Below are 22,571 nucleotides of genomic sequence, written 5' to 3' on the forward strand. Positions count from 1 at the left end.
AGTTTGACAAAGTCCACCAATTTCAGAAGGATTATAAAAAAGGGTGTAATTTTTATTTTTTTACCTCTGTTGGTGCTTTTAGGCTGACAATTCGTCCATTCTTGAATTGGAATTTCAAGTTACACCCCAAATTTAATGAAATGTAATTGACCCCTTGCTATACTGTGTTCCATTACACACCGATACTGACCATTTAGATAAACAAACCCAGAATTGAGGTCCAATCCAATTGAGCCCTGGGGTGCACCAATAGTGGGACCACGACCAAAGGTAATGTAAAGCTCGGTCAATCTAATTATAAGTCTAAATATACCTTGTTCCTTGTTGTTGAGTTGGAGTTGGAGGTTGATGTAGGCACAGGCTGGTCCAGTCAGAGGTGCTCGAGTGGCGGCTGCTCCCTTCACTATGGTCAGGTCCAGGTCCGAACCCTTCAACTATAGTACCACCACCACAGACACCACCACAGATACAACCAGACACCACCACAGATACCACCACAGACACCACCAACAACCACAGACACCACCAACAACCACAGACACCACCAACAACCACAGACACCACCAACAACCACAGATACCACCACAGATACCACCACAGATACCACCACAGATACAACCAGACACCACCACAGATACAACCAGACACCACCACAGATACCACCACCGACACCACCAACCACCACCAACAACCACAGACACCACCAACAACCACAGATACCACCACAGACACCACCACAGATACCACCACAGATACCACCACAGATACCACCACAGATACAACCACAGATACAACCACAGATACAACCACAGATACAACCACAGATACAACCACAGATACAACCACAGATACAACCACAGATACAACCACAGATACAACCACAGATACAACCACAGACACCACCACAGACACCACCACAGACACCACCACAGACACCACCACAGAGGGAGAAACATGAAAAACCATTCATATTTAGGAACGGGAGTTTTTAATTACATTAATATACATTGTTGTTTGTTTGCTTTAACCCAACCCACACGGAGGGATTGAAAGCACTTTACGTTCTGTCTAACAATGTGGTGTTTAATGTCAACCCAACCGACCTGTGTTTTCTCCTGCACGATGACGCCGGAGTCCTTGGGGACGGGGTAGGTCTTGAGCGGTGCCTTGGTGGTTGCAAGGATGAAGTCTGTGTGGGCCTGGATCACATGGTCCAGGTAATCACCTGCCGGCTCACAGCTGTAGTACACTGTGATCTCATCAGACGGCACCAGGTGACCCTGTAGACAGGTAAATACACACACAGAATTAGATCAAACAGGGCCTAGTGCCCTGATCACAGTGTCCAGGTAATCTCCTGCCCGGCTCATATCTGTAGTACACTGCAGGGTAGGAGCTAATTCCATTTCAATTCAGGAAGTACGTTGACATTTCAATTATCTTCCAAGCTTTTCAAATGGGGGAAAATTTTGAATTTGGTTTACTTTCTGAATTGAAATGGAGCTCAACCCTGGTATACTGTGATCTCATCTGAGGGCACCAGGTGACCCAAGAAGGGTAAGGAAAGGGAATCTGTAGGATTACTGAATCACCTTGTCGTTTGGATGCTGATGCGTATATGGTTGAATCATCAGCATACATGGACACACAGGCTTTGTTTAATGCCAGTGGCAGGTCATTAGTAAAAATATAAAAGAGTAGAGGGCCTAGAGAGCTGCCCTGCGGTACACCTTAGTAACCCTTTATGTTCTATTAGATAAATGGCTCTGAATCCACGATATGACAGAGGTTGAAAAGCCTCAAACAACAGGTTCTGGTCAATAATAATCAGAGGCTCCACTGAAATCTAACAGTACAGCTCCTACAATCTTCTTATTGTCAATTTCTTTCAATCAATCATCAGTCATTTTCATCAGTGCATTACTACACTTGACACAAATGGGGCAGTACCTCTTGCTGTTCTGTCAGTAAACAACGGTCTTATTGTGGATGCAAGCTTCGACTGGAAGACAGTGGGAGTGGTGTGGAAGATGGGTGACATGGGAGAACAATGGGGATAGTTGAAAACCAAGCGGGCTGTAGCATTCTGGATAAGTTGCAGGCGGGCAGCCCAGCCAACAAGTTGCAGCAGGAAGGCCATCCCAAGGCCATCCCAAGCTCCGAGATTGGTGTCAGAGACACACTCATGATTCCATGGGAACCAAGACTACCGGCTCAACGAAAGCCGTTTTTGATCTACGGCGTCCACAAATCGATGTATAAGCGAATATGTCAGTCGGGAACCGATACCAGAACCACGCAGGGGACTTTAAACATGGAAGAGAACACATTGATCTCTCCTTAATCTACAGAGGCCCAATTACAGGCTGGCTTCAAGGGTAGAAAATACATGTAGAGTTTCAGTAACTTACATCAGAGAGGAAGGGTTTTATAGCATTTTGGGTATTTTCAGGCAGTGAACCGCAGAGTAGCAACATCGATAAGGAGAACAATTATTTGTGTTACAGTGTGTGTGTGTGTGTGTGTGTGTGTGTTGCCAAATCAGAACCCTGAGACTGTGACCTCTCCTTCCCTCCCGGTCCTCCCTCGGCCCTCCCCCTGTCCTCTTAACCCACTGAGACCCCTAGTTACTGCTACTCAATTAATTCCCTGGGGTGGAAAATTCCTAAAGTTTTCAGTTTTAAATAACAGTAGAATTTACCCTGGCTGAGAGCCAAGGCAACACACACACACACACACACACACACACACACACACACACACACACACACACACACACACACACAAGTTCAGCCCAGTCGAATCCAGGGACCGATGGAAAAATGTTTGTTTATTAAGAAAACAAGTCTAAGATAATCCCGATTTTACTTTCCTTCTCTCTACCCCACTTCAAAGTCAGTGTTTCTGAAACAGACCTCTGTAGTCGGGGATGAAGCTTACATTAAAGCCTGAATATTATGGCACGAGAGAAGCTGGTTCTCAACGCTGTTAGAATTCAGGAGTGGAAATATTTCAACATGAGAGTTGAGAAAGAGGGAGATAGGAAAAGGGAGAGAGATATAAAGGGAGAAAGAGAGAGGGGAGAGAAGCATGGGAAAACCAGGGAGGCAGAGACACCTGAGAATACCAGGGAGGCAGAGACACCTGGGAATACCAGGGAGGCAGAGACACCTGGGAATACCAGGGAGGCAGAGACACCTGGGAATACCAGGGAGGCAGAGACGCCTGGGAATACCAGGGAGGCAGAGACGCCTGGGAATACCAGGAAGGTGCCAGGATGGGAGAGACGCCTGGGAATACCAGGGAGTGAAAGAAGCCTGGGAATACCAGGGAGGTGCCAGGGAGGGAGAGACGCCTAGGAATACCATGGAGGTGCCAGGGAGGGAGGGACACCTGGGAATACCAGGGGAGGGAGAGACACCTGGGAATACCAGGGGAGGGAGAGACACCTGGGAATACCAGGGGAGGGAGAGACACCTGGGAATACCAGGGGAGGGAGAGACACCTGGGAATACCAGGGGAGGGAGAGACACCTGGGAATACCAGGGGAGGGAGAGACACCTGGGAATACCAGGGAGGCAGAGACACCTGGAAATACCAGGGGAGGGAGAGACACCTGTGAATACCAGGGAGGCAGAGACACCTGGGAATACCAGGGAGGTGCCAGGGGAGGGAGAGAAGCCTGGGAATACCAGGGGAGGGAGAGACGCCTGGGAATACCAGGGAGGTGCCAGGGAGGCGGAGACACCTGGGAATACCAGGGAGGCAGAGACACCTGGGAATACCAGGGAGGCAGAGACACCTGGGAATACCAGGGAGGCAGAGACACCTGGGAATACCAGGGAGGCAGAGACACCTGGGAATACCAGGGAGGCAGAGACACCTGGGAATACCAGGGAGGCAGACACCTGGGAATACCAGGGAGGCAGAGACACCTGGGAATACCAGGGAGGCAGAGACACCTGGGAATACCAGGGGAGGGAGAGAAACCTGGGAATACCAGGGGAGGGAGAGACACCTGGGAATACCAGGGGAGACAGAGACACCTGGGAATACCAGGGAGGCAGAGACACCTGGGAATACCAGGGGAGGCAGAGACACTTGGGAATACCAGGGAGGCAGAGACACTTGGGAATACCAGGGAGGCAGAGACACCTGGGAATACCAGGGAGGCAGAGACACCTGGGAATACCAGGGGAGGGAGAGACACCTGGGAATACCAGGGAGGTGCCAGGGAGGCAGAGACACCTGGGAATACCAGGGAGGCAGAGACACCTGGGAATACCAGGGAGGCAGAGACACCTGGGAATACCAGGGAGGCAGAGACACCTGGGAATACCAGGGAGGCAGAGACACCTGGGAATACCAGGGAGGCAGAGACACCTGGGAATACCAGGGAGGCAGAGACACCTGGGAATACCAGGGAGGCAGAGACACCTGGGAATACCAGGGAGGCAGAGACACCTGGGAATACCAGGGAGGCAGAGACACCTGGGAATACCAGGGGAGACAGAGAAACCTGGGAATACCAGGGGAGACAGAGACACCTGGGAATACCAGGGGAGACAGAGACACCTGGGAATACCAGGGAGGCAGAGACACCTGGGAATACCAGGGGAGACAGAGACACCTGGGAATACCAGGGAGGCAGAGACACTTGGGAATACCAGGGACGCAGAGACACCTGGGAATACCAGGGAGGCAGAGACACCTGGGAATACCAGGGGAGGGTGAGACACCTGGGAATACCAGGGGAGGGAGAGACACCTGGGAATACCAGGGGAGGGAGAGACACCTGGGAATACCAGGGGAGGGAGAGACACCTGGGAATACCAGGGGAGGGAGAGACACCTGGGAATACCAGGGAGGCAGAGACACCTGTGAATACCAGGGAGGCAGAGACACCTGTGAATACCAGGGAGGCAGAGACACCTGTGAATACCAGGGAGGCAGAGACACCTGTGAATACCAGGGAGGCAGAGACACCTGGGAATACCAGGGGAGGGTGAGACACCTGGGAATACCAGGGGAGGGAGAGACACCTGGGAATACCAGGGGAGGGAGAGACACCTGGGAATACCAGGGGAGGGAGAGACACCTGGGAATACCAGGGGAGGGAGAGACACCTGGGAATACCAGGGAGGCAGAGACACCTGTGAATACCAGGGAGGCAGAGACACCTGGGAATACCAGGGAGGCAGAGACACCTGGGAATACCAGGGGAGGGTGAGACACCTGGGAATACCAGGGGAGGGAGAGACACCTGGGAATACCAGGGGAGGGAGAGACACCTGGGAATACCAGGGAGGTGCCAGGGAGGCAGAGACACCTGGGAATACCAGGGAGGCAGAGACACCTGGGAATACCAGGGAGGCAGAGACACCTGGGAATACCAGGGAGGCAGAGACACCTGGGAATACCAGGGAGGCAGAGACACCTGGGAATACCAGGGGAGACAGAGACACCTGGGAATACCAGGGGAGACAGAGACACCTGGGAATACCAGGGAGGCAGAGACACCTGGGAATACCAGGGGAGGCAGAGACACTTGGGAATACCAGGGAGGCAGAGACACTTGGGAATACCAGGGAGGCAGAGACACCTGGGAATACCAGGGAGGCAGAGACACCTGGGAATACCGGTGGAGGGTGAGACACCTGGGAATACCAGGGGAGGGAGAGACACCTGGGAATACCAGGGGAGGGAGAGACACCTGGGAATACCAGGGGAGGGAGAGACACCTGGGAATACCAGGGGAGGGAGAGACACCTGGGAATACCAGGGAGGCAGAGACACCTGTGAATACCAGGGAGGCAGAGACACCTGTGAATACCAGGGAGGCAGAGACACCTGTGAATACCAGGGAGGCAGAGACACCTGTGAATACCAGGGAGGCAGAGACACCTGGGAATACCAGGGGAGGGTGAGACACCTGGGAATACCAGGGGAGGGAGAGACACCTGGGAATACCAGGGGAGGGAGAGACACCTGGGAATACCAGGGGAGGGAGAGACACCTGGGAATACCAGGGGAGGGAGAGACACCTGGGAATACCAGGGAGGCAGAGACACCTGTGAATACCAGGGAGGCAGAGACACCTGTGAATACCAGGGAGGCAGAGACACCTGTGAATACCAGGGAGGCAGAGACACCTGTGAATACCAGGGAGGTGCCAGGGAGGGAGAGAAGCCTGGGAGGTGCCAGGGAGGGAGAAAAGCCTGGGAGGTTCCAAGTCCCCATGTGGCAGGAAGTACTCATGTTGAACACGTTTAAAAGTATCACAGCGTGTTTGACCTTTTTGCGTAGTTTCTGGATGCGGTTGATGACCTCACGAGCCACACCCTCATCCAGCATGGACTGGTCTGGAGTGACGTCTAACAGCACCAGCACCTGAAGAATGATACCAACACACACATATATTACTATATACACACACACACACACACACACACACACATATTACTATATATACACACACATATATTACTATATATACACACACACACACATATATTACTATATATACACACACATATTACTATATATACACACATATATTACTATATATACACACACATATATATTACTATATATACACACACATATTACTATATATACACACATATATTATATATATTTATACACACAAACACACACACACACACACACACACTGGGGCAAAAAAGTATTTAGTCAGCCACCAATTGTGCAAGTTCTCCCACTTAAAAAGATGAGAGGCCTGTAATTTTCATCATAGGTACACTTTAACTATGACACACACACACACACACACACACTGGGGCAAAAAAGTATTTAGTCAGCCACCAATTGTGCAAGTTCTCCCACTTAAAAAGATGAGAGGCCTGTAATTTTCATCATAGGTACACTTTAACTATGACAGACAAAATGAGAAGAAAAATCCAGAAAATCACATTGTAGGATTTTTAATTAATTTATTTGCAAATTATGGTGGGTATAGGAAATACCAAATATATTCTCTGATATCTGAATTTATTTGCAAATGATGGTGGAAAATAAGTATTTGGTCAATAACAAAAGTTTATCTCAATACTTTGTTATATACCTTTTGTTGGCAATGACAGAGGTCAAACATTTTCTGTAGGTCTTCACAAGGTTTTCACACACTGTTGCTGGTATTTTGGCCCATTCCTCCATGCAGATCTCCTCTAGAGCAGTGATGTTTTGGGGCTGTTGCTGGGCAACACAGACTTTCAACTCCCTCCAAAGATTTTCTATGGGGTTGAGATCTGGAGACTGGCTAGGCCACTCCAGGACCTTGAAATGCTTCTTACGAAGCCACTCCTTCGTTGCCCGGTGTGTTTGGGATCATTGTCATGCTGAAAGACCCAGCCACGTTTCATCTTCAATGCCCTTGCTGATGGAAGGAGGTTTTCACTCAAAATCTCACGATACATGGCCCCATTCATTCTTTCCTTTACACGGATCAGTCGTCCTGGTCCCTTTGCAGAAAAACAGCCCCAAAGCATGATGTTTCCACCCCCATGCTTCACAGTAGGTATGGTGTTCTTTGGATGCAACTCAGCATTCTTTGTCCTCCAAACACGACGAGTTGAGTTTTTACCAAAAAGTTATATTTTGGTTTCATCAGCCCTTTACAGCAGACAGACAACATCTCAGAGCCCTTTACAGCAGACAGACAGCATCTCAGAGCCCTTTACAGCAGACAGCATCTCAGAGCCCTTTACAGCAGACAGCATCTCAGAGCCCTCTACAGCAGACAGACAGCATCTCAGAGCCCTCTACAGCAGACAGACATACAGCATCTCAGAGCCCTCTACAGCAGACAGACAGACAGCATCTCAGAGCCCTCTACAGCAGACAGCATCTCAGACCTCTACTTCAGACAGCATCTCAGAGCCCTCTACAGCAGACAGACAGCATCTCAGAGCCCTCTACAGCAGACAGACAGCATCTCAGAGCCTTCTACAGCAGAGAGACAGACAGCATCTCAGAGCCCTCTACAGCAGAGAGACAGACAGCATCTCAGAGCCCTCTACAACAGAGACAGACAGCATCTCAGAGCCCTCTACAGCAGAGAGACAGACAGCATCTCAGAGCCCTCTACAGCAGAGAGACATCATCAGAGCCCTCTACAGCAGACAGACAGCATCTCAGCCCTCTACAGCAGAGAGACAGAGAGCATCTCAGAGCCCTCTACAGCAGACAGAGAGCATCTCAGAGCCTTCTACAGCAGACAGACAGACAGCATCTCAGAGCCCTCTACGGCAGACAGACAGCATCTCAGCCCTCTACAGCAGACCGACAGACAGCATCTCAGAGCCCTCTACAGCAGAGAGACAGACAGCATCTCAAAGCCCTCTACAGCAGACAGACAGCATCTCAGAGCCCTCTACAGCAGAGAGACAGACAGCATCTCAGAGCCCTCTACAGCAGAGAGACAGCATCTCAGAGCCCTCTACGGCAGAGAGACAGCATCTCAGAGCCCTCTACAGCAGACAGACAGACAGCAGCTGTACTATATGGTTGGGGGAACACCGATTAGAGAGATGTGCCTCTGGGGGAGTTGAGACACGCTGACTGGTGGCTGCTGGCTGCTACTAAGGCATGAAATGACTTTAATACAAGCACATTAAACACCAGTCTACATGAGAGCACGGTGCATAGAGACAGTGGGACACAGAAGGAACAGGAAGATCGTTTCAGATGATTCGGCAATATGACTGTACTCTAGCACTGTGAGTTACTAGGAATACACCAGTAACATTTATGTCACATAATGTAATTCAGTCGTTATTTTATCATGTCACGTTTGAATGCTTTTTTAAAAACATTTGCAAGCGTTTGATATTGTTCTGTTTATTCCAGCCGTCCCAAATGAACACATCCTCCCGAATGTCTCCTCCCCCACCCCCCCACCAGCCTCCACTGCATGGTACCCACCTGTGAGTCAGAATGGGCCTCGTACTGTGTCACTGAGCCAGAGGTCTGGTTGAAGCTGTGTGTGTGTGTGTGTGTGTGTGTGTGTGTGTGTGTGTGTACCTGTGAGTCAGAATGGGCCTCGTACTGTGTCGCTGAGCCAGAGGTCTGGTTGAAGCTGTGTGTGTGTGTGTGTGTGTGTGTGTGTGTGTGTGTGTGTGTGTGTGTGTGTGTGTGTGTGTGTGTGTGTGTGTGTGTGTGTGTGTACCTGTGAGTCAGAATGGGCCTCGTACTGTGTCGCTGAGCCAGAGGTCTGGTTGAAGCTGTGTGTGTGTGTGTGTGTGTGTGTGTGTGTGTGTGTGTGTGTGTGTGTGTGTGTGTGTGTGTGTGTACCTGTGAGTCAGAATGGGCCTCGTACTGTGTCGCTGAGCCAGAGGTCTGGTTGAAGCTGTACATCAACCTCAGGTCTTCCTCATGAAGCTCCTGACCGTCCACCACGATGGAGCCTGGCGGGAAACGCAGAGTCAATCAATCAATCAATCAATCAATCAATCAATCAGTCAAATGTATAAATCCGTCCACCACAAAAGGAACCTGTGTGGACAATACAGATGACACACACACACACACACAGCTACGTGTGTGTGTAAAGCATAGGGATTACTATCCCAAGTGGACCACGGTTATTAACAGTTACCTCCCACCATGCAACAGGAGAACCTCTATATAGTACTCTCGTCAATATATATATATATATAAAAGTATTTTACTGGGCTGCAATCAGAGGACCGACCGTCCAACCTCCTACGCAGGTACAGAAAAAAGTTTTTTGACCTCAAGAGTGCTGTGGGATTTAGGAGGGGTGAGATGTGTTCCAATCAGAGGTACATTTAACAGACAGACGAGTTCCCCTGCCCCTCGTTCCCCCTGCCCCCCCCTCCCGTTCCCCCACCCCCCCTCGCGCCCCCTGTTCCCCTGCCCCCCGTTCTCCTGCCCCCCCCGTTCCCCTGCCCCCCCCCCGTTCCTACCAGTCTTCTGGAAGGTCTCCAGCTGTTCGCTCTTCAGTTCCTTAATGGACGCCGTAATGGATTTGAAGGCCCCTTTCAGCCTCTTTCCCAGCACCATGTGGTCCGGTTCAGCCCGCAGGCTGATGCCGTACTTGTCTTTGTCCGTGGACAAGGTCAACTGGCGGACATTCAACTCCTGAGAGAAAAGAGAAAGGGGAAGAGAGGAGAGGGGGGGGGCGGGGGGGTTTAACTGCCTTGCTCCCAAAAAAATAACAAAAAAAGGCACAACACACTATTTTGCTTCGTCACCAGATTATTTTTTGTTCTTGGACCTTGGGATTTGAACCAGCGACTCTCTGGTCGTCCCGGAAGCTACATGAAGACAACTGTTGTTTCCTCCACCATCGCAGTGTTCATGGACCTTGGGATTTGAACCAGAGACTCTCTGGTCGTCCTGAACGCCAGGCTACATGAAGACAAACTGTTGTTTCCTCTACCATCGCAGTGTCCTGTGGATCTTAGGTCTAATAAAACGTGCTTCATAAGACGAGAGCAGTCACAGCACACGGTGTGGCAGCGCCTTCATCTCAGACGGAACAACACAGCCATCAACCACCGGTCTGTTCAGAAACACAACGGAGGGAGGTGGTGGTGACTGCTGGTAGCAACAACCAGGACAGGACTAGAACACACTTCTGTTCTGTACCGGCAACAATCAACACCGTCAGATCGGCGGAAACACAAAATGCATGCTTCTGTGTGTGTGTGTGTGTGAGAGTGTGAGAGTGTGTGAGTGTGTGTGTGTGTGTGTGTGTGTGTGTGTGTGTGTGGGTGTTGAAGGACAACAGGTTGGGGTTAGGGCTGGGTGTTGAACGACAACAGGCTGGGGTTGGGGCTGGGTGTTGAAGGACAACAGGTTGGGGTTGGGGCTGGGTGTTGAAGGACAACAGGTTGGGGTTGGGGCTGGGTGTTGAAGGACAACAGGTTGGGGTTAGGGCTGGGTGTTGAAGGACAACAGGTTGGGGTTAGGGCTGGGTGTTGAAGGACAACAGGCTGGGGTTGGGGCTGGGTGTTGAAGGACAACAGGCTGGGGTTGGGGCTGGGTGTTGAAGGACAACAGGTTGGGGTTAGGGCTGGGTGTTGAAGGACAACAGGCTGGGGTTGGGACTGGGTGTTGAAGGACAACAGGCTGGGGTTGGGGCTGGGTGTTGAAGGACAACAGGTTGGGGTTAGGGCTGGGTGTTGAAGGACAACAGGCTGGGGTTGGGACTGGGTGTTGAAGGACAACAGGTTGGGGTTGGGGCTGGGTGTTGAAGGACAACAGGTTGGGGTTAGGGCTGGGTGGTGAAAGACAACAGGTTGGGGTTAGGGCTGGGTGTTGAAGGACAACAGGTTGGGGTTAGGGCTGGGTGTTGAAGGACAAAAGGTTGGGGTTAGGGCTGGGTGTTGTAGGACAACATGCTGGGGTTAGTACTGGGTGTTGAAGGACAACAGGTTGAGGTTGGGGCTGGGTGTTGAAGGACAACAGGTTGGGGTTAGGGCTGGGTGTTGAAGGACAACAGGTTGGGGTTAGGGCTGGGTGTTGAAGAACGACAGGTTGGGGTAGGGTTAGGGCTGGGTGTTGAAGGACAACAGGCTGGGGTTAGTACTGGGTGTTGAAGGACAACAGGTTGAGGTTGGGGCTGGGTGTTGAAGGACAACAGGTTGGGGTTAGGGCTGGATGTTGAAGGACAACAGGTTGGGGCTGGGTGTTGAAGGACAACAGGTTGGGGTAGGGTTAGGGCTGGGTGTTGAAGGACAACAGGTTGGGGTTAGGGCTGGGTGTTGAAGGACAACAGGTTGGGGTTAGGGCTGGGTGTTGAAGGACAACAGGTTAGGGTTAGGGCTGGGTGTTGAAGGATAACAGGTTGGGGTTAGGGCTGGGTGTTGAAGTACAACAGGTTGGGGTTAGGGCTGGGTGTTGAAGTACAACATGCTGGGGTTAGTACTGGGTGTTGAAGAACAACAGGTTGAGGTAGGGCTGGGTGTTGAAGGACAACAGGTTGGGGTTAGTACTGGGTGTTGAAGGACAACAGGTTGGGGTTAGTACTGGGTGTTGAAGGACAACAGGTTGAGGTAGGGCTGGGTGTTGAAGGACAACAGGTTGGGGTTAGTACTGGGTGTTGAAAGACAACAGGTTGAGGTAGGGCTGGGTGTTGAAGGACAACAGGTTGGGGTTAGTACTGGGTGTTGAAGGACAACAGGTTGAGGTAGGGCTGGGTGTTGAAGGACAACAGGTTGGGGTACAGGGCTGGATCTAATACTTGATATTGTACTGTGTAATACTAGATAGTGTACTGTGTCTGTAATACTAGATATTGTACTGTGTCTAATACTAGATATTGTACTGTGTCTAATACTAGATATTGTACTGTGTCTAATACTAGATATTGTACTGTGTCTAATACTAGATATTGTACTGTGTCTGTAATACTAGATATTGTACTGTGTCTGTAATACTAGATATTGTACTGTGTCTGTAATACTAGATATTGTACTGTGCCTAATACTAGATATTGTACTGTGTCTGTAATACTAGATAGAATTGATATTGTACTGTGTCTGTAATACTAGATATTGTACTGTGCCTAATACTAGATAGACTAGATATTGTACTGTCTGTAATACTAGATATTGTACTGTGCCTAATACTAGATATTGTACTGTGTCTGTAATACTTGATATTGTACTGTGTCTGTAATACTTGATATTGTACTGTGTCTGTAATACTTTATATTGTACTGCGTCTGTAATACTAGATATTGAACTGTGTCTGTAATACTAGATATTGTACTGTGTCTAATACTAGATATTGTACAGTGTCTGTAATACTTGATATTGTACTGTGTTGGTAATACTTGATATTGTACTGTGTCTAATACTAGATAGACTTGATATTGTACTGTGTTGGTAATACTAGATATTGTACTGTGTCTAATACTAAATAGACTTGATATTGTACTGTGTCTAATACTAGATAGACTTGATATTGTACTGTGTCTAATACTAGATAAGACTTGATATTGTACTGTGTCTGTAATACTAGATAAACTTGATATTGTACTGTGTCTAATACTAGATAGACTTGATATTGTACTGTGTCTAATACTAGATAGACTTGATATTGTACTGTGTCTAATACTAGATAGACTTGATATTGTACTGTGTCTAATACTAGATAGACTTGATATTGTACTGTGTCTAATACTAGATAGACTTGATATTGTACTGTGTCTGTAATACTAGATAGACTTGATATTGTAATGTGTCTAATACTAGATAGACTTGATATTGTACTGTGTCTAATACTAGATAGACTTGATATTGTACTGTGTCTAATACTAGATAGACTTGATATTGTAATGTGTCTGTAATACTAGATAGACTTGATATTGTACTGTGTCTAATACTAGATAGACTTGATATTGCACTGTGTCTGTAATACTAGATAGACTTGATATTGCACCGTGTCTGTAATACTAGATAGACTTGATATTGTACTGTGTCTAATACTAGATAGACTTGATATTGCACTGTGTCTGTAATACTAGATAGACTTGATATTGCACTGTGTCTGTAATACTAGATAGACTTGATATTGTACTGTGTCTAATACTAGATAGACTTGATATTCTACTGTGTCTAATACTAGATAGACTTGATATTGTACTGTGTCTAATACTAGATAGACTTGATATTGTACTGTGTCTAATACTAGATAGACTTGATATTGTACTGTGTCTAATACTAGATAGACTTGATATTGTACTGTGTCTAATACTAGATAGACTTGATATTGTACTGTGTCTGTAATACTAGATAAACTTGATATTGTACTGTGTCTAATACTATATAGACTTGATATTGTACTGTGTCTGTAATACTAGATAGACTTGATATTGTAATGTGTCTAATACTAGATAGACTTGATATTGCACTGTGTCTAATACTAGATAGACTTGATATTGCACTTGACAATAAACTGAACAACTTTATTCAGGGCTCAGACTTATAAAATACCAATTCATTATCTACAGTAACAACATAATATTCCTATAGGAGTCGTTTATCACATTGCTGAATTCCTCTGCATTTCATCCATCAACTGTTTAATTCACTTCACCGTCTTAGCAGGATGGGTTGTTGTGCTACAGAATATAGTACCAGTCAAAAGTCCTTTATATTTTACTATTTTCTACATTGTAGAATAATAGTGAAGACATCAAAACTATGAAATAACACATATGGAAGTACCCACAAAGTGTTAAACAAATCAAAATATATTTTAGATTCTTCAAAGTAGCCACCTTTTGCCTTGATGACAGTTTTTCACACTCTTGGCATTCTCTCAACCAGCTTCATGAGGTAGTCACCTGGAATACATTTCCATTAACTGGTGTGCCTTCTTAAAAGTTAATTTGTGGAATTTCTTTCCTTCTTAACACGTTTGAGTCGATCAGTTGTGTTGTGACAAGGTAGGGCTGGTATACAGAAGATAGCCCAATGGGGCTATAGTAAAAATAAAGAAAAACCCTTGAATGAGTAGGTGTAATGTTGTGCTACTGCCATGCTGTGTTGCTACCATGCTGTTGTCATGCTGTGGTGCTACCATGCTGTTGGCATGCTGTGTTGCTACCATGCTGTGTTGCTACCATGCTGTGTTGCTACCATGCTGTTGTCATGCTGTGGTGCTACCATGCTGTTGTCATGCTGTGTTGCTACCATGCTGTTGTCATGCTGTGTTGCTACCATGCTGTTGTCATGCTGTGTTGTCATGTTGTGTTGCTACCATGCTGTGTTGTTGTCTTATGTCTCTCTTTATGTAGTGTTGTGTTAGGTCTCTCTTTATGTAGTGTTGTGTTGTCTTAGGTCTCTCTTTATGTAGTGTTGTGGTGTCTCTCTTTATGTAGTGTTGTGTTGTCTTAGGTCTCTCTTTATGTAGTGTTGTGGTGTCTCTCTTTATGTAGTGTTGTGTTGTCTTAGGTCTCTCTTTATGTAGTGTTGTGGTGTCTCTCTTTATGTAGTGTTGTGTTGTCTTAGGTCTCTCTTTATGTAGTGTTGTGTTGTCTTAGGTCTCTCTTTATGTAGTGTTGTGGTGTCTCTCTTTATGTAGTGTTGTGTTGTCTTAGGTCTCTCTTTATGTAGTGTTGTGTTGTCTCTCTTTATGTAGTGTTGTGTTCTATCTCAAGGCCATCAGACTGTTAAACAGCCACCACTAACATTGAGTGGCTGCTGCCAACACACTGACACTGACTCAACTCCAGCCACTTTAATAATGGGAATTGATGGGAAATGATGTAAATATATCACTAGCCACTTTAAACAATGCTACCTTATATAATGTTACTTACCCTACATTATTCATCTCATATGCATACGTATATACTGTACTCTATATCATCGACTGTATCCTTATGTAATACATGTATCACTAGCCACTTTAAACTATGCCACTTTGTTTACATACTCATCTCATTTGTACATACTGTACTCGATACCATCTACTGTATCTTGCCTATGCTGCTCTGTACCATCACTCATTCATATATCCTTATGTACATATTCTTTATCCCCTTACACTGTGTACAAGACAGTAGTTTTGGAATTGTTAGTTAGATTACTTGTTGGTTATTACTGCATTGTCGGAACTAGAAGCACAAGCATTTCGCTACACTCGCATTAACATCTGCTAACCATGTGTATGTGACAAATAAAATTTGATTTGATTTTGATTTGATTTGTTGTCTTAGGTCTCTCTTTATGTAGTGTTGTGTTGTCTTAGGTCTCTCTTTATGTAGTGTTGTGTTGTCTTAGGTCTCTCTTTATGTAGTGTTGTGTTGTCTCTCTTTATGTAGTGTTGTGTTGTCTCTCTTTATGTAGTGTTGTGTTGTCTCTCTTTATGTAGTGTTGTGTTGTCTTAGGTCTCTCTTTATGTAGTGTTGTGTTGTCTTAGGTCTCTCTTTATGTAGTGTTGTGTTGTCTCTCTTTATGTAGTGTTGTGTTGTCTTAGGTCTCTCTTTATGTAGTGTTGTGTTGTCTTGTCTTAGGTCTCTCTTTATGTAGTGTTGTGTTGTCTTAGGTCTCTCTTTATGTAGTGTTGTGTTGTCTTAGGTCTCTCTTTATGTAGTGTTGTGTTGTCTTAGGTCTCTCTTTATGTAGTGTTGTGTTGTCTTAGGTCTCTCTTTCTGTAGTGTTGTGTTAGGTCTCTCTTTATATAGTGTAGTGTTGTCTCAGGTCTCTCTTTATGTAGTGTTGTGTTGTCTCAGGTCTCTCTTTATGTAGTGTTGTGTTGTCTTAGGTCTCTCTTTATGTAGTGTTGTGTTGTCTTAGGTCTCTCTTTATGTAGTGTTGTGTTGTCTTAGGTCTCTCTTTATGTAGTGTTGTGTTGTCTCTCTTTATGTAGTGTTGTGTTGTCTTAGATCTCTCTTTATGTAGTGTTGTGTTGTCTTAGGTCTCTCTTTATGTAGTGTTGTGTTGTCTTAGATCTCTCTTTATGTAGTGTTGTGTTGTCTCTCTTTATGTAGTGTTGTGTTGTCTCTCTTTATGTAGTGTTGTGTTGTCTCTCTTTATGTAGTGTTGTGTTGTCTCTCTTTATGTAGTGTTGTCTTAGGTCTCTCTTTATGTAGTGTTGTGTTGTCTTAGGTCTCTCTTTATGTAGTGTTGTGTTGTCTTAGGTCTCTCTTTATGTAGTGTTGTGTTGTCTTAGGTCTCTCTTTATGTAGTGTTGTGTTGTCTCTCTTTATGTAGTGTTGTGTTGTCTCTCTTTATGTAGTGTTGTGTTGTCTTAGGTCTCTCTTTATGTAGTGTTGTGTTGTGTTGTCTTAGGTCTCTCTTTATGTAGTGTTGTGTTGTCTCAGGTCTCTCTTTATGTAGTGTTGTGTTGTCTTAGGTCTCTCTTCATGTAGTGTAGTGTTGTCTCTCTTTATGTAGTGTTGTGTTGTCTTAGGTCTCTCTTCATGTAGTGTAGTGTTGTCTCTCTTTATGTAGTGTTCTGGTGTCTTAGGTCTCTCTTCATGTAGTGAGTGTACCCAATTAACTGACCGGCGAGCGAGTGCGTGAATATATGTGTTTGTGTATATCTCTTACCTCCAGGATGTATTTCTGCAGGGAGGTGATGTCTCTCAGAGCTTCTGGATCTTGGTGGATCACTACCACCTCCTTTAAGGGATACTACACAATAACAACAACTGTTAGTACACAACAACAACAACAATAACCGTTAGTACACAACAACAACAACCGTTAGTACACAACAACAACAACCGTTAGTACACAACAACAACAACCGTTAGTACACAACAACAGACACTTCATGGGGTACTACAACATAATAACAATAACCGTTAGTACACAACAACAACAACCGTTAGTACACAACAACAGACACTTCATGGGGCACTACAACACAACAACAACAACCGTTAGTACACAACAACAACAACCGTTAGTACACAACAACAGACACTTCATGGGGTACTACAACATAATAACAATAACCGTTAGTACACAACAACAACAACCGTTAGTACACAACAACAACAACCGTTAGTACACAACAACAATAACCGTTAGTACACAACAACAACAATAACCGTTAGTACACAACAACAATAACCGTTAGTACACAACAACAACCGTTAGTACACAACAACAACAACCGTTAGTACACAACAACAGACACTTCATGGGGCACTACAACACAACAACAACAACCGTTAGTACACAACAACAACAACCGTTAGTACACAACAACAACAACCGTTAGTACACAACAGACACTTCATGGGGCACTACAACACAACAACAACAACCGTTAGTACACAACAACAACAACCGTTAGTACACAACAACAACAATAACAACAATAACCGTTAGTACACAACAACAACAACCGTTAGTACACAACAACAACAACCGTTAGTACACAACAACAACAATAACCGTTAGTACACAACAACAACAACCGTTAGTACACAACAACAATAACCGTTAGTACACAACAACAACAACCGTTAGTACACAACAACAGACACTTCATGGGGCACTACAACACAACAACAACAACCGTTAGTACACAACAACAACAACCGTTAGTACACAACAACAACAATAACAACAACAACCGTTAGTACACAACAACAACAACCGTTGGTACACAACAACAACAACCGTTGGTACACAACAACAACAACCGTTAGTACCCAACAACAACAAAAACCGTTAGTACCCAACAACAACAACAACCGTTAGTACCCAACAACAACAACCGTTAGTACCCAACAACAACAACAACCACCATTAGTGTACTAGACATAACACATACATACTACCACCTTCAGGGACAAACAACAACATTAACGACAACAATCACACACACGTAGCGCTATACATGACAACAACAAATGCTAGCTAAGAGAAGAAAACACACACACACACACACAGTTGATGTCCTCTTACCTTAACGGGCAGAGTCCTGCGGTCTCTGATGACTCGTCCAAGCTCAATGACAGACTGCATCTGACACACCGCACTTTCTATACGCTTGTCAATCAACGACTCCCTGTCACACACACACACACACACACACACACACACACACACGAGCAGGTCAGACTGGGACCAGGTAGAAGACAGTGGGGGTATATCTGAGTGTGTACATCGGTTGTCTTGGACATCAAACTTCTCTATTAAAAACTCCATAACCGGACTGATGTTCAGTTGGAGCTGATCCCAACCCTGATGTTCATGGTGACGCGTGTGAGGTCACTTAGGAACTGCTAATGTCGGAGGAACAAGACAAAGAGGAAAAGGGGACAGATATCCAATCACGAACGCGCGTTGAGCTCGCGTGGTTGTTTTGAAAGTCTCTGAAAAAAAATGTTCTATTGAAAAAAAACTAAGTGTGGTTAGCTAGGCAAGTCAGTTAAGAACTAATTCCTAGTTAACAGTGGGTTAACTGCCTTGTTCAGGGGCAGAACGACCGACCCTGTCAGCTCGGGGATTCGATCTTGCAACCTTTCGGTTACTAGTCCAACGCTCTAACCACTAGGCTACCCTGCCACCTCTACACTCTAACCACTAGGCTACCCTGCCACCTCTACACTCTAACCACTAGGTTACCTGCCTCCTCTAACCACTAGGCTACCTGCCACCTCTACACTCTAACCACTAGGTTACCTGCCTCCTCTAACCACTAGGCTACCTGCCACCTCTACTCTCTAACCACTAGGCTACCTGCCACCTCTACTCTCTAACCACTAGGCTACCTGCCACCTCTACACTCTAACCACTAGGTTACCTGCCTCCTCTAACCACTAGGCTACCTGCCACCTCTACACTCTAACCACTAGGCTACCTGCCACCTCTACACTCTAACCACTAGGCTACCCTGCCACCTCTACACTCTAACCACTAGGCTACCTGCCACCTCTACACTCTAACCACTAGGCTACCCTGCCACCTCTACACTCTAACCACTAGGCTACCTGCCGCCCATATGCATAATTTTTTTTTTTTTTAACTAATAATGAAAGAAAAGCATTGTAAGTTTGAAATTTGTAAAGTTAAATGTGGGAGAGGTGGAAAAATGATCGCTAACGATCAATAATGACAAATCTCCTGGCAATAACAACTTAGATGGAAAGCTACTGAGGATGGTGGCTGACTCTATAGCCACTCCAATCTGTCATATCTTTAATCTGAGCCGAGAGGAAAGTCTTTGTCCTCGGGCCTGGAGGGAAGCCAAAGCCATTCCACTACCCAAGAGTGGTACAGCGGCCTTTAATGGTTCTAACAGCAGACCTATCAGCTTGTTGCCAGCTCTTAGCAAACTGTTTTTTTTCTTCTCTGTAAACAAATTAACAACAGACTTTCAGCATGGTTTTAGAGAAGGGCACTCAACATGTCCTGCACTGACACAAATTACTGATGATAGGTTGAAAGAAATTGATCATTGAAATTGATAAGAAGATTGTAGGAGCTGTACTGTTAGATTTCAGTGCAGCCTTTGATATTATTTACCATAACCTGTTGTTGGAAAAAAAAGTAAATATTTTATGGCTTTTCAACCTCTGTCATATCGTGGATTCAGAGTGATCTATCTAATAGAACTCAAAGGGTTACTTTAATGGAAGCTTCTCTAATGTTACTCTAATATACCGAAACAAAACAAACTTGGCAAGAGATTCTAGGCAGAGTAGGATTCTATTGCATTGGCATGCACGACTTACTCTACACAGACCGGTGCTCCATTACCAATCAGAGTTGCAGTAGGCCTATATGCAAATAGACCATTGCCATATATCTGCACCATTCACTTTTAACTGGACTGTGTTTACAGCATGAGCTTGATTCGAATTCAAAAGCAAGAGCTTCATGTAGCCACTTGGGTACGTTTGTTCATATTCTGTGCAAGATAGTGAGTTATTAGCCCAGTTATAGATCATTTCTAGTCAACAACGAGGGTCTTGAAAATAGGCCACTCCGGCAGGCCCATATTATGAACAAATAGCCACAGTAGCCTACTTGGTCACTGTTAAATTGAATTTACCACAGGTGGACTCCAAGTTATGGAAACAGGATGCACCTGAGCTCAATTTCAAGTCTCATAGCAAAAGGGTCTGAATACTTATGTAAAAAAGGTATTTCAGTTTTTTAAAATTTGTAATAAATGTGCAAAAATGTCTAAAAAACATTTTTTTCACTTTGTCATGTCATTTGTCATTGTGATGTCATGACGGGGTATTGTGATGTCATGACGGGGTTTTGTGATGTCATGACGGGGTATTGTGATGTCATTAATGTAATCACTTTTAGAATAAGGCTGTAACGCAACTAAATGTTTAAAAAGTCAAGCGGTCTGAATACTTTCCAAATTCATCGTAGAGACTCAGTGAGCATAACCTTGCTACAGTATAGGATATGTACCCACTGCCCACAAAATGGAAACTGAGCTTCCTAACAAATGCTTTACCACAGATCACACAGACCCACAAAGAATTTGAAAACAAATCCAACACTGGATAAACTCTCATATCTGTTAGGCGAAATACCACAATGTGCAAATCACAGCAGCAAGATGTGTCCCATTACCATGACAAGGGACAGACAGAGACAGACGCACAGAAACAAGACAGAAGGAGAGGACAGATAACCAATCACTTAATGGGTTTAGAGCGGACGGACAGACAACCTGTCTCCTCCTGATTGGAGGTCACCCCTACAGGATGTCTCACGTCTTGGACAGGAACTGGAAGGAGCTCTTAACAAGGTTACCCGCTGCAGCCGAGCATGCTGGGTAGTAATATGTGGGCTGGGACAGTACATGAAATGGTAAAGACGGGCGAGGTAGAGGTGTGTGTGTGTGAGAGCGGGTACTGTAGTGAAGACAGACATTCAGAGTGACTGGAGAATACACACACACACCTTGAACGGCCCTGTGGAGAAGAACACTAATCTGCCATTATTATTTTATTTAACTAAGCAAGTTAGTTAAAAACAAAATCTTATTTACAATGACGGCCTACACCGGCCAAAACCCGGACGACGCTGGGCCAATTGTGCAGCCTGGAATCGAACCACGGTCTCTAGCACTGAGATGCAGTGCCTTAGACCACTTTTTATAATTGAGTAATTTATCTGATCTCTTATCTAGAGAGGTTTGGAGTCAGTGCATTCATCTGAAGGTAGCTAGGTGGAGAACCACATATCCCAGGCATAAAGTAGCTTTAAGTCAAGTGTTTTTTGGTTGTTGCTGTAAAGCATAACAGTAGCAATGCTTCAGAGACACACTACAGCATGCTTCAGAGACACGCTTCAGAGACACACTTCAGAGACACACTAAAGGGTATAGCTACTCAATCATAGCACTAACAACAAAGGTGTGTGTGTGTGTGTGTGTGTGACCTGCCTGCATGTCTAAATCAAGTCCTGGGTTTGATCATGTCTGATGAGTTGTACAGATACGAATGCAGCTCAGAGTTAATACACTGATACAAACAGAATGGTATAATTGACAGGCGTTTCAACACAGATAAGTTGGTTCAAAACAAATATTCCCATCACCGAGGCATCTGGGAGTCATTTTCATCCTAAAACACAAATCACTTCTTGTTTCTGACAAAGAGATTCAAAGAAAAGTCCAAACATTCCAATTTCAAAATAAATATAATTTTAAAGAGGAATCCTTAAAAAAATAATAATAATTTTTTAATAAATTGGGAAATAAATAGTTTTAGTCGAAATACTTTGAGCTGTCTGTATCCCCTGCTACTAATTTGACGTGAGACACTTTCAGATTCATTGAGGAGGAAGTCACTCTTCAAAATGGCGCCCTACTCCCTATAAATGGCGCCCTACTCCCTATAAATGGCGCCCTACTCCCTATAAATGGCGCCCTACTCCCTATAAATGGCGCCCTACTCCCTATAAATGGCGCCCTACTCCCTATAAATGGCACCCTACTCCCTATAAATGGCACCCTACTCCCTACTTGAGCTAGTGAATGGTGCAGTTCACGGTCCTTCGAGACAAATTCAATGATTGATTGATTGATTGGTTGATTGATTAATTACTTGACTGGAGGCAGGATGAGATACTGTGTGATTG

At 45.4% G+C, this 22,571-nt stretch overlaps 1 protein-coding gene across 2 annotated transcripts in view; it reads right to left on the reverse strand.

Annotated features, from left to right (window-relative positions):
* Window positions 1-22,571, reverse strand: part of iars1 (isoleucyl-tRNA synthetase 1) — a 132,088-nt gene that overhangs the window by 14,852 nt on the left and 94,665 nt on the right. For both annotated transcript variants that reach the window (XM_090242083.1, XM_090242084.1), the window contains exons 24-30: window positions 18,423-18,525; window positions 17,052-17,135; window positions 9,948-10,122; window positions 9,313-9,425; window positions 6,295-6,390; window positions 1,104-1,280; window positions 314-434 (exon numbers count right to left, since the gene is read on the reverse strand). In XM_090242083.1, the coding sequence (XP_090098209.1) occupies window positions 314-434; window positions 1,104-1,280; window positions 6,295-6,390; window positions 9,313-9,425; window positions 9,948-10,122; window positions 17,052-17,135; window positions 18,423-18,525 (869 nt within the window). The remainder of the gene's footprint in view (window positions 1-313; window positions 435-1,103; window positions 1,281-6,294; window positions 6,391-9,312; window positions 9,426-9,947; window positions 10,123-17,051; window positions 17,136-18,422; window positions 18,526-22,571) is intronic.

Source organism: Oncorhynchus mykiss, chromosome 7, assembly GCF_057628025.1.
Source record: "Oncorhynchus mykiss isolate SJ-2025 chromosome 7, ASM5762802v1, whole genome shotgun sequence".
Lineage (NCBI taxonomy): Eukaryota > Metazoa > Chordata > Actinopteri > Salmoniformes > Salmonidae > Oncorhynchus > Oncorhynchus mykiss.